The sequence below is a fragment of the Malaclemys terrapin genome, chromosome 18, assembly GCF_027887155.1.
Source record: "Malaclemys terrapin pileata isolate rMalTer1 chromosome 18, rMalTer1.hap1, whole genome shotgun sequence".
Lineage (NCBI taxonomy): Eukaryota > Metazoa > Chordata > Testudines > Emydidae > Malaclemys > Malaclemys terrapin.
This window is the reverse complement of record NC_071522.1, coordinates 12,311,163-12,323,596: the sequence shown is the minus strand read 5'-3', so window position 1 is coordinate 12,323,596 and position 12,434 is coordinate 12,311,163. Positions and strand designations below refer to the sequence as shown.

At 44.8% G+C, this 12,434-nt stretch overlaps 1 protein-coding gene across 1 annotated transcript in view; it reads left to right on the top strand.

Annotated features, from left to right (window-relative positions):
- SMTNL2 (smoothelin like 2) overlaps positions 1–12,434 on the top strand; it is a 51,318-nt gene that overhangs the window by 26,346 nt on the left and 12,538 nt on the right. The window contains exons 2-4 of the mRNA XM_054008320.1: positions 8,221–8,308; positions 9,086–9,328; positions 10,032–10,094. Coding sequence (XP_053864295.1) covers positions 8,221–8,308; positions 9,086–9,328; positions 10,032–10,094 — 394 coding nt within the window. The remainder of the gene's footprint in view (positions 1–8,220; positions 8,309–9,085; positions 9,329–10,031; positions 10,095–12,434) is intronic.

Genomic DNA, 12,434 nt, shown 5'->3' with positions numbered 1-12,434 from the left:
TGTGGAAGTATTTGTGGGTTTTCCTTAAAAAAAGAAAAGAAAAGAAAAAAAAAGTCAGTGGTTTTTACAAATTTATTATAAAAGGTTGGGATTTTCAGAAGCACTCTGTGTTGGTTTCCTTTGCTCCCACTGAAGCTGATCAGAGCTTAACCATTCACTTCCATCAGAGCAGAATTAGGCCAGTACTGAGCACTTGTGAAAACCCCACCCAAACACAGCAACAGCAGCTCAGCATTCGGGAGGAGGTTGTCATCAATAATAAGTGCTCTGCAGAGCTATCGAGCGAAGTGTGATCTTGAACCCGGATTGCATGCTGCCTCGTGCAGCACCAGAGAGGAGGCAAACATCCTGGCAGCAAAAGTCAGAACACCAGGGCATAGCCTGACCGCCATGGTACATACCTGCTCACTGCATGGTCAAAACACGGGACCTCCGACACGTTAGCGACTGTGCGCCACCATCGGCACGGATGTGATGTCACTGAAATCAATGGAGCTACGCTAAGGATTGGGCCCACATGCTAATTGTGACTTGTGCAGATGGGAACCATGTGTGGAGTCCACTTTACAACCTGTTGAAATCTGCAGGACAGATGGGCCATTATTTAGGGTCAGACTGTCTCTGGCTGGTGCCAGAGTGCGATAGCCCTTTCCCTCACCCCTCCCTAGGACCAAGAACAAGTGCAATCCCCAAAAAGCTGTCTCTAGGCAACCCCCAGGAAACAAATGGTGTTCCTCCCCAGCAGCGCAAATGTGGAGTTACTTCACTAAAGTCAGTGGTGTTGCTCCAGTTTTACATCGGCGTAATTGAGAGCTGCACTGGGCCTGGGGACTGCCTGTTTACACTTATCACATAATTAATTTCAAACACATGAGCAGTTGCATTGCAGTTAAGCACATTGCTTAAGTGCTTTGCTGGACCAGGGCCTAAGTCAGTAATGGGTGGAGGGCGGCATGCTCTTTAGACATCAGTGCACAGAGCCTTGGTAAAACACTCCAGTCCTCAAGGTGAAGATGCTCCATGTTGTTGAAGGCCACTCACTTCTGGTTCCATGGTTACCATGGATTTTAGTGGATAATAGCACATTTGGACCCTGGGGCTTGCTACTGCATGGTGCTGAGAGGGAAGCACCTCATCCAATGGGAGTGCTGAGCATTGCCTGAGAGGGAGCACCACGTCCAATGGGAGTGCTGAACTCTGCTGCAGAGGGAGCACCACGTCCAATGGGAGTACTTTGCACCGCTGGAGAGGGAGCACCACATCCAATGAGAATGCTGAGCACCGCCTGAGAACGAGCACCTTGTCCAATGAGAGTGCTGATCCCCCTTCTTGTCGGGCACACCGTACTTTGCGGGACTGGGCACCATTAGCAGGAGTTAGCAAGAAAATAGTGACTCAATTCTCCAATTTTTAAAAACTGTGTTTTGTTTGTTTTTTAAATAGTCCCTTCAAATGCCAGCCGGCTCTGAACATTCTGGATCTCTTTATTTTGCTTTTTTTTGGGTTGGCTTTTAATTTCTCATTGACAAGGCTGGTGCATTTTGCTCTTAAAAAGACACATTTTGAGTCTAGAGACCAGGCCCCATCAGAGCATAAACATTTAAAATTGCTTCTCATCTTTTGACAGCATCACTGTAAGATGTAGACTCTGGGAATCAAAGCTGTCCCTTAGTCAGGGCCTGATCTAGCTTGCGCTGAAGACAGTGAGTGAAATTCTCTCTGCCACTTTAGCAGCACATCAGCCTTATGTTGGCGCCATGCTCAGGGGTGACTAGCACCCCGTGGAGAACAGGGCAGGCCACTCAGTCCTTCCTAAGGCATAGCTCCCACTGAGTACAATCAATGAAACGAGAGACTTCCCTGAATAAGAATGTCACGACTTAGCCCTTATAGGGCAAAATCTTATAAGCCGGATTCTCAGCTGATGTCAACCTATGTAGCTCCATGGACGTCACTAGAGCAACTCCAGCATGAGGAACTGGCCCTCCTTGTTTTGTATGGCATAAATACAGAATAAAAATAGGGCTGATGAAGGATGATGTTTGTTGTACTTTTCTCCAATGAATCCTGGCTGGTCACTGTGTTTATTCATGCAAAGTAACTGCTGCTACTCTCAGGGTACAGAGAAGTTTCACAACAATTTTTATTTTTAAAAAATGACAAGGGCCGTGTACAATGTTACCGATTTAGTGTAGCAGGAATAAGTCAGATGCAGTCTCATTTTTGCCATGTAAGTACAAAGAAACGTTCACCTAGGGAATAATAGGTGCTCCAGTATTAGCAGCAAAATGTTATTATTTTTGATGATGAGGAGGGACAAAATAATATTTTGTTAAAGATGCCATTTCCCCGCTATATTTGATATGCCGTAGAACGCAAAGTCTAAGGGCCGGATTTTCTAAAGAGCCCAGCACCCATTTGGAGAGCAAATTACGTGTAATTCTGAAGAGCCCCACCTGTGGGTCTGAGCTCCTTTGAAAATAGGCCCCTTAGTTAGGTGTCTGTATGGGAGCAGAGCTCCTTTAAAAATCTGACCCCGTGTAGCATAGATGGCCCTAGACAGGGCCGGCTCCAGCTTTTTTGCTACCCCAAGCGGAAAAAAAAAAGATAAAACCGCGATTGGTGGCACTTTGGTGGCAGCTCTACCGTGCCGCTTCATTCTTCGGCAGCAATTTGGCGGCTGGTCCTTCTCTCTGAGAGGGACCCGCTACCGAATTGCCTCCGAAGACCCGGACGTGCCGCCCCTTTCCATTGGCTGCCCCAAGCACCTGCTTTCTGCGCTGGTGCCTGGAGCCAGCCCTGGCCCTAGAACAGCTCAGATGCTTTTAAGAAAGTTTGGATGCTGGAAAAAAGTGAGAGCTTCCAAACACACAAACTTTTTCTCCTGTCTACATTTCTTACTAATAAAGTAGTGAACAAAAGTTTCCTGTGCGCAGATCCAGTACACAGCAGCATCTCAGCATGGAGCTGGGAGATGTACCTCCGGGGAGGATAAAACTGTTGTTGTGTGTGACCATCCTAAAATCCCAGGAGCCAAGAGGATTTTGATGTGGCAACCAAGGAAAATCTGAGCATGTGTCACTCTTGTTATTGAAGCTGTAAACAAAGTAGTGGTAAAAACCAATGGTGCCTTTTCATAAGCGCATTAAACTAACAAAGGAGGCATGTGTCGCTTATGTAGATTGATGGTAAACAGTTTGGGGAATATGTTGGCACATTCTTTTATACCTCAGGCCTTGATCCAACAAAGTATATAAACACACGTGTAACTTTAAGAATGTGAAATAGCCTTATAACTTTAAGCATCTGACAACAATGGGCGTGCCCAGGTGCTTAAATCTGAATGTGTGCTTAAGTGCTTTGCTGGATCAGGGCCTTAGTTTTGATCCCAATTCTAATTCCTTGTGAGCGTGGGGCAGGATTTTCAAGTGACTAGTGACTTTGGGGGCTTTTGGAAAATCAGATCCTTTAACCGTGTCTCAGGCTGGGCACCCAAAATCACAAGCCACTTTTTAAAATTGTAACTGTGTTCCCAAATTGTGCCATAGCCTTGCAAAACATAAGGTTCAGTCATGATTGGGAATATATGGCCCAAACCAATTCTCACTGAACTCAATGGAAAGGCTTCCACTGACTTTAGTAGTGTAGGATTTTAACCATAATTTTATACTTTGTGCCCAAATTGCACTTAAACTACCATTGTAATGGGGTCACCTGACATTGTAGGGTATAAAGTGCAGATGGGACCCCAACCCCCAGAACAGATCATTATGAGCTGGTGAGGATTTGGATTAGGACTAGTAAAACTATAAACATCTCAGGTAGTGGAAAATACAATGGAAATTCCCAGTGAATTAACACCGAAGACAAAGAATGTGCTTGATTTAAAACTGTAAGGCAGGAAAGGTCCTTGTCCCATGTTCTTAGTGTACAATGGGTGAGGATAAATAGAGGTATGCTAAAAATCAAATAAGGGCCAGGAAACCATGTTTTCTGCAGACTTAACTTGGGTTGATTGTTTGGTTTCTGCATTTTACATGCAATGTGTTTTTTCCCCCGCACCACTAATGAATTATTTTAATAGTTTATTATGAAGCCACAGCATAACTATGTGAAATCAAACCATCAGTTTGATTTCCTCCACGTGAAAACCAAATGTGGATGCAGGGGTAAATTATTACTTACCTGTGTGCTGCCTCTTTCCTTTCTATTCTGTATAGGTTCTTATACCACCCTCATTACCATAGTATTTGAGTGTCTTCCAGTAGTGGATTAAGCAACATGATTAACATCTGTGCAAAGTAACTTACTGTATAGCAAAAGCCAAAGCAGAAAGCTTGGCTAATGGACAGAACACAAGTCAGAGGTGTCCCCGTTTATGTTACAACCTGGCCCTTTTTATTTTAAAATGAGCCTTAGGGTTCAATTCTGCAAGGTGTTTTGTGCACAGGCCCAAATGGGCTAACTACTTAAGGCCTGGTCTACACTGGGGGGGGAGGGGGTCGATGTAAGATACGCAACTTCAGCTATGGGAATACCGTAGTTGAAGTCGACATATCTTATTCCGACTTACCTCCCGTTCTCACGGCGCGGGATTGATGGCCACGGCTCCCCCGTCGACTCTGCTACCGCCACTTGCTCCGGTGGAGTTCCGGAGTTGACAGGGAGCGCGTTCGGGGATCGATATATCGCGTCTTAATAAGACACGATATATCGATCCCCGATAAACCGATCGCTACCTGCCGATATGGTGGGTAGTCTGGACGTACCCTATGCCTCAGCTTAACTTTAACACAGTGAGTAGTCCCACCGAGGTCACGCTAGGCTGGCTTCTCTAACATTTTGTATAAATCACAATAAGTGAATAACTAGTGGCAAGGAATTTGGATTTTTAAAATTCTGTCGCTTCTAATAATGTGCTAATAGCAACAGAGGTAAAATGTGTTTGGTTTATAACCTCTGAGGCCAGATCCTCAGCTGCTGTGAATGAGTGAGTGTTATGGAGCTATGCTGATTTACATTGGCTAATGATGTATAAGTTAACAGCATTCTAGGCTATGTCTACATTTACAGCGGAGTGTAGCAATACAGATACTGCACACCCACCTAGCCCAGGTGTAATAGCAGTGTCGACGGTGAGGCACTGCTTAGGCAAATAGAGTCCAGACACACCAGAAGCTGAGGGTATATATATCCTACATGGCTCGCTCTATGCGTCCAAGCAGTGCCGCCTATGTCTACACTATTTTTAGCAGTGTAGTGTCCTGCTGCCCTCTGTCCTGCCAGAGCCTTTCACTGCCATGTGTAGCTACACACCGCAGTGTGGATGCAGTCTGCTTTTCACTGTGGTATATAGCTACCCCTATCCTACACGCTGTCAAAAGTGTAAACAATAAAGCCCTACGTGTTGGGCTAAACTCTGCTCTGAGTAACACTGGGGGTAAATTCTGGGAACACCATTCAATCCATTGAGTTGCTCCAGATTTGCACTAGAGTAACAGGGAATAGAGTATGCCCCTCTGCAGTTTTGCCAACTTCAAGAGTTCACAAGTTATGAATCAGGCCTTAAATCATAACATTGTCTTAATCATGATTTAAAAAAAAAATAATTAGGAGTTATTTTTCTTTGTCTCCTGATTTCTGCATCTTTAGATCACACTCAGTTCACATTTTCAGGCTTTTCTCCACAACCATAATGGTTAGAAATTTCCATTTAAAAAGAAAATGGAAATGGAGACTCATAAAATCACCTGCCTCCAGGAGCTGAAGCTTTAAGATAAATACCAAATATTGTGAGGGTTGGGATAAAACGATGTGAGTGAGCAACCCTGCCTCTGGTGGGATTTTTTGTTTTGTTTAATCCTGCACTCTGAATCCAGAGAGAGAGAAATTGACACATAACTTTTACATCTAATGTGACAACCAGGTTGCACAACTGACTGCTTTTTTTTCTTTCAAAATTTGTTTAGATTGAGAAAACACACAAATGTGTTGCAGATTTTTTAAAAAACTTTTGGGCTAGTCTGGTGTAAAGTCTATTTACAGTGACATCAAACTTTCCCATGGACTTTAACTTAGGGAACTCGCAGTTTCCCATAAACAGGTATAAGTACCACAAACTTTTTTTAATCTAAGTAATCATGTGACTGCAAAAAAATTCTTTTTTTGGTCCCTTGCAACCAAAAATTGCATACTTTCTGTTGGATGATAAAAACAAAACGTTCTTGGCTCATTTGCCTGGAATTAAATTAGCAAACATCAAAAAGTATGTCGTTTTCCAAAAACAACATTTCAAAAGTTATAAGTGGTAACTCAGTCATAAAGTGCTAGGATATTTACTTTTCCCCTAATACTCTTTCCATATGTCATCTAATTGTAATGACTGTCATTTTATCTGCCTTAAGTAGAGAGAACTTGTGTAGAACATTAAGCAGTTTTATGCAATGTCCTGTAAATGTTGTATAAAGAAGATTCATGTGTAAACATAAGGGACTCTTCAAGTTAATGTTGAGAAGAGTTATGGGCTTTACTCCACAGCTTGTCCCAGTGGAAAACTTTTACTGGTCATAAATTATACCACTGCTTTTACATAAAGGCCATTAAATCATTCCTAAGGTAAAAATACTAGGTTAGGATTTAGACTTACAATAAGTTAGAATCAGCAACTAGATTGTACGTGTGGAGAAAAAGTTGCCTTTTATTTTGCCCATCCTGTACAGGAGGGGGAATAGATTTACTGGGATACTGCTGTAATAACTTGGGCCTCACTCCTGCAGTCAATCCTGATGCGTGTGACTAACTTTACTCACAGAAGTAGACCTGTTTAAGTGGATGGGGCCATTCAATTTAGTGAAGTTTTACATCTGCATCAGTGCTTGCAGAATTGGGCCCTCGCTCTGTTTCTGCATTTATTTTCATAGTGTGCATGCAAATCCTGGGTCTGATTTTGTGAGGTGCTGAGCACCCTAAACACCCAGCACCTCTTTTAGGCCCTGATCCTGCAAAGGCTTAACTTTACACATGTGACTGGTCCGACTGGCTTCAACAGAACTATTCACGTGTGTAGAGATATGCACATGCTGTAGCTTTCTCGCAGGACGGAGATATTGTGTTGAAGACAGCACAGAATCATTCGAAGACATGACAAAGTGAGCTATAGAGCAGAATAAATTAACTTTGTACAGAAGAACTGTGACGCATGACTGGTATGTGCATCTGTGAAAAAGATCATACTCAGTTCATTGAAAGGTACAGACTGCATGTCTCTTGTCCTGGGGTGAGCTCTTGGCACATTTCAAGTCCATGGGAGTTGTGCCATTGATTTCAGTGGAGCTGGATTTCATCCGTGGTGTGCATAGCACTGATTTAAGGTAGACAGCACTGATTCTGGTCCTGCTTCTGCTCCCAAAGAAATCATCAGAACTTTTGCCATTGACTTCACTTGGAGCATGATCAGGCTTTATTTTCCACACTGTGTTAAATTAACAGCAGATGTGCTCACCTACAGTTCCCCACAAGTGGATGGCAGTGGTATTTGCTAATATTACAAGCATGTCAGACTTAGTTCTGAAACAGCCCATCCTTTCCGTGTAGCAGAGGGCTTTGTTTTAAGTCACAATACAACTCTGGAAGATTGGGAGAGCGGGGGGAGGAGCACCAGAACTTCCAATGTATTAAAGTAACAGAAGGTGGAAAAGGCAGACATTGACCTGTGTGATGCCCCCTGTGATTACAGAAAGTTCCCCACCTGAGCATAGTGTATCTTCTATACAGGAAGGGAAACCCCCAGAGCTTAATTTGTCATGAAAGAGATGCTGGGGCTCAAGCAATTTTTTTACATTCATAACTGAGGCAGCAAGCCCAGAGTAGTCGGGGCTCTGAACTGCCAAGCCTAGAGGTGCCGGGGCAAAAATTAAGCACTGGAGACCCCTCCTTTCTGCACTGGGCCAATCTGCCCTTGGCTGCATATCGGAGGGTTGGATTTAGTCCTTTATCACCAGCGCTCCTTTTGCAGTGGGCAGCAGCTAGACCGTTCAGATAATCAGTGTGATCCTGAATGATTTGGCTTTTGGGGGTAGGGGCTGTCTCCCACTCTCTTGCATGGAGACTATCACAATGGGACCTGATCTCAGTTAGGCCTCTGGGTGCTACAGCGACGACTACCGTTAATAATTTGAAAGCCAGACCATCGTTCAAGTATTGCGTGTAATGTTTTGGCAGAGCGTGGACTTGGATGACCACAACGAACCTGAGACTAGAAGAGTTTCTAATTCCTCCATAGTTGAAAACGGACACCAGTCTTTGGCAGGTAAGAGGAGAGAAATGCTTGAAATGAGTCTTTTTAAGATCGACTTTGAATGCAAAATATTGCTGCTGGTCAAAAGATCAATTCTCTCAGGTACTGAGCAGCTCTCTAATGTCGCCAGTGTCTTACTCTGGAACTGTTTCAGCACGAATACTGTACTAAGGCCCTGACCCTGAAACACTTAGGTATATGCTTGATTTTATTACCATGAGTAGTAACCATTAATTTGTTAAGCATGTGCCTAAGGGTCTGCAGAATCGGGGCCTAAGACCCATCATCAGCATGACTTCCAATTACGATAATAGGACTTTGTATTCTGAATGTCTTCCTGTCCATACATTTCAAATGACTTTGCAAACTATTAATTAACTCTCACCACCTGTCTGTGGGAAAGGTCTTATTATCTCTATTTCTCAGAAGAGGAAACTGAGGCACCGACTGTTTAAGTAAACCAAGAAACAACAAAGGAGTCCTGCCTCCTAACCCCCAGCAGTAGGGCACTAGACTTAGTGGCCCTAAAAGGAAACATAGTAGACTAGTCATCTGAAGAAGCTTTTCTAATTAAGAATATTAAAGAGTAGAATATGATCAGTTACTTCTAATTTACATCTGAGTCTGTGCAATAAATGACATAATCGGCTAGGGGAAAATTGGATTGTTATTCCAGTCTTTCCTAAAATAAAATTAAATAAAGCCCTGGTGCATAGATATTGTGTTGTATTTTTAAAGATATCTGTCAATAAAAGTTTTTCTCTCTCTTTGTTTCCTTTAATACCGTAGGTCAGGCAAAAGTCTCACAGGAAGTGACCTCTTCCCTTCAGATGTCAAACTCGTCCCCCGAGGAACATGCCCCTGCAGTAACCTTACGGATGCCCCACCTTCCTGTTACTGCAATAACTCGAGTATCAGAGAAGTTTTCAGGAGAAACCTCCGCCTTATCAGGAACTAGTAATGCTACCAGTGGCCTGATAGGGCAGAGCAGGAGCCAGAATGAGGCTACGATGAAAACTTCCAGCCAATCAGGTAAAAGAAATTTCTAGATATGAAAATAATTTGCTCACTGAAGCCAGCTCTGATTTAAAAACAAAACAAACAAACAAACAAGCTCATATAATTTGATTCTTGTTCACACTATTCAGCGTTCTTCTTTTCTGAACTGCACTTCATGCAAAGGTTAGTGGCTGTGATGTTTGTAGTCCAGTTTATCTGAGCCTAAGTCACACACTGCAGATTTTACATAGACGTTGCTCCCATTGGGGTGAGATAGGACCTGATCCAAAGCCCGCTGAAGTCAATGAAAGTCTTTCCATTGTCTACCGTAGTTTTGGGATCAAGCCCGTAGTGGTTTGCCCACAACTTCCCCGTGAGGAAGGTCTCGTCGTTCCTGTTTTACAGAAGAGGAAACTCAGGTGCAGAAAGTTCAAGTGACCTGCCTGAGATTTCAAAGAGGAGTGAGCAATGCGGCCCGGAATAAAACAAAGGAATCCTGACGAGAGCGGGTTGGAAAATAGGAGGGGAGGGGGGTGCATGGACCGGATTCTCCTATTGCACCAGTCTGACGCTGATGGAACGCCATTGAACTCCTCTGTTTGTGAAAGGAAGGTCCAGCCCCGTTGCCAACAAGAGAAATTATGTCCATTTAAATCAAAAATCCCTCCTCTCTACCTGCCCTTTTATTAAAGCACAGAAACAAGTAAACCCCTCCTCTGTCTTTTTTGCTTTTCAGTGACTGCTGTGAAGACCTGGAATTCAAGTTCCGTGAGAACAATGGGCACCTCCATAGCTGCAGGTGGGTGTTATTTTCTCTGCCCTTCAGCATGGAAGGTATATCCAAACCCCACATTATTGTGCTAAACGATACAGGGTAGCCAGTGCTGCAGTGCTTGGGGGTTCAGATCTGGTCCCATCTCTACGGAGTAGGATTTGTCTATCCACTAATCTTTAATTGGATGGTTATATTACAGCAGTATGTAGTAACGCTAAGAGCGTTACAAGGCTGCATGTAGAGGTCCAATTTAGCCCCATTGAAGTCAAGGAGAGTCTTTCCATTGACTTCAGTGAGAGTCAATAAATCAATTCTTAGCAGAGGACAATGGCCCACTCAGACTCAGGGCATGTCTACACAGCAAAAGCTGTTCACAGGCTCGCCCCCGAGCTAGCTTGAATCCAGCTAACGCAGGTAATGGCAGTGAAGATAGTGCCGCGTGGGCTTCAGAGCCGGCTAGCCTGGCAAGTACATATCCAGGGTCTGTGCCAGTCTTGAACTACTTGCGCTGAATCCCGTGCTATGCTGTCTTCACTGCTATTGTTCACCTGTGCTAGCTGGATTCAGGAGAGCCCTGGTAGGCTAGCCTGTGCACACCTTTTGCTGTGTAGACATGCCCTTGGAGTACTTTGCCACGGGGGTTTGGTTTTACAAACCCTTAGGATGATCCAGCCAGAGCAAAGAAAAGCCTTCAGTTTATTTTGGATTTTCCACAATGCTCTTTGTCCTTCCCACAAACACTTCATAAATCACACTCCCAGAAGGGAATTTATTCTCTTAGCTTTGTCTCGCACTGAGGCCATGGTGCTACCAGATTGGACTGATTTTGCGTTCTTTGCTGTACATTGGGGCAAACTTGAGTTTCTGGAGGAGAGAATGACTAGACGTCTCAGCTGCGGGGAACGTGGCAGGAGTAAGAGCTGTGTGACGTTGCAGCCTGGAGAGCTGGTGGGAAAAGACTTTAACATGGGTGGTATACAAATGAAGGCAGATCAAACCCTGGTACATAATCAGGAAGGCTGCTAAACAGAGCTTGCTTTGGTACAACAGTCACACAGCACCACCCTGGCAAAGCAAATTCATTGCAGGAGACTTAGGGATGGGTAGCATGGTTTGAAAACTTTTCTTTTCAACATCTCACCCCTTCTTCAAGTCATGAATGTGTAAAAGGACAAAATGCCTCAGACTCTTAATTCATGGCTAAACAAATGACTTGAACGCTGTCCAAAAATGCTGTTAGTCCACATCACCAAGCTATTACTCTCTGTAAACGACAAAGCCATTTGGAACCGATTTGCATTGTCAGTTCAGCAGGGATGCAGACAGGGCCGGCTCCAGGGTTTTGGCCGCCCCAAGCAGCCAAAACAAAACAAAAAAAAAGCCGCGATCGCGATCTGCGGTGGCAATTCGGCGGGAGGTCCTTCGCTCCCAGGCGGAGTGAGGGACCGTGCGCCGAATTGCCGCCGAATACCTGGACGTGCCGCCCCTCTCCGGAGTGGCCGCCCCAAGCACCAGCTTGACAAGCTGGTGCCTGGAGCCGGCCCTGGATGCAGAAATGACACAGCCTAGAAAACGCATTACTTCTTAGCACCAGGGGCTCCCACAGGCTTGCAAGGTGAGGATCCAGATCAGCTCTGGGTGGAAGAGCACAGGAAAACCTGTCCCTTCACAGTCCAGGGATTAAACCTGAGATGAAGAAGCTTCACATTCGGTTTTCAAAGGGCAATTAAGTTTGCACTTGAAAACCTAGGGCCCAATTGCCTTTTCATTTACAGTATGGGGGAGTAAATCAATGAGGTTGATGCAGGTACACGCATATGAAACTGAGGGAGAAGAGAACCAGCCCCTTAGTGATAATGCTTCATTCCCGGGCACAAGTACTGAACAGGGCGGAGACCCGGGGCTGTGCCTCCGGGAGGCCTGACACAGAAGATTCAGCCCAGGGAGAGGTAGGGGCAAAGCTTTGCTGTAAGCCATCTTTGCATCCTACTGAACCTGGGCTGTCTGGGGGCTGAAATGGCCCTTGGTGGAACTAAAGTAGCCTGTAGGGCAGCGGCTTTAAATTATATTAGCCTCCCCATGGCTGCTTATGGCTTTCCAGAATGACCATAGCAGCCTATGATACAGTACCTTTTCCTCCTGCCCTGGCTCCATCTCCAGCATGCCCTCTACTCTGGGACTGGCAGGAGGGCCAGTGTAGGTCTGCCTGCAGAGTCCCAGCACAGTGTCTGCACCAGGGGAATTGTCCTGTGGCCCCTTGGGAGCTGTTTATTGCCCCTGCCTGCGACTATAGTGATGTCTGGTGCCTGGGACAGTGGGGAGAATCTCTCCTCAGGAAATCATTAGCTCATACTGGCAGAGGTC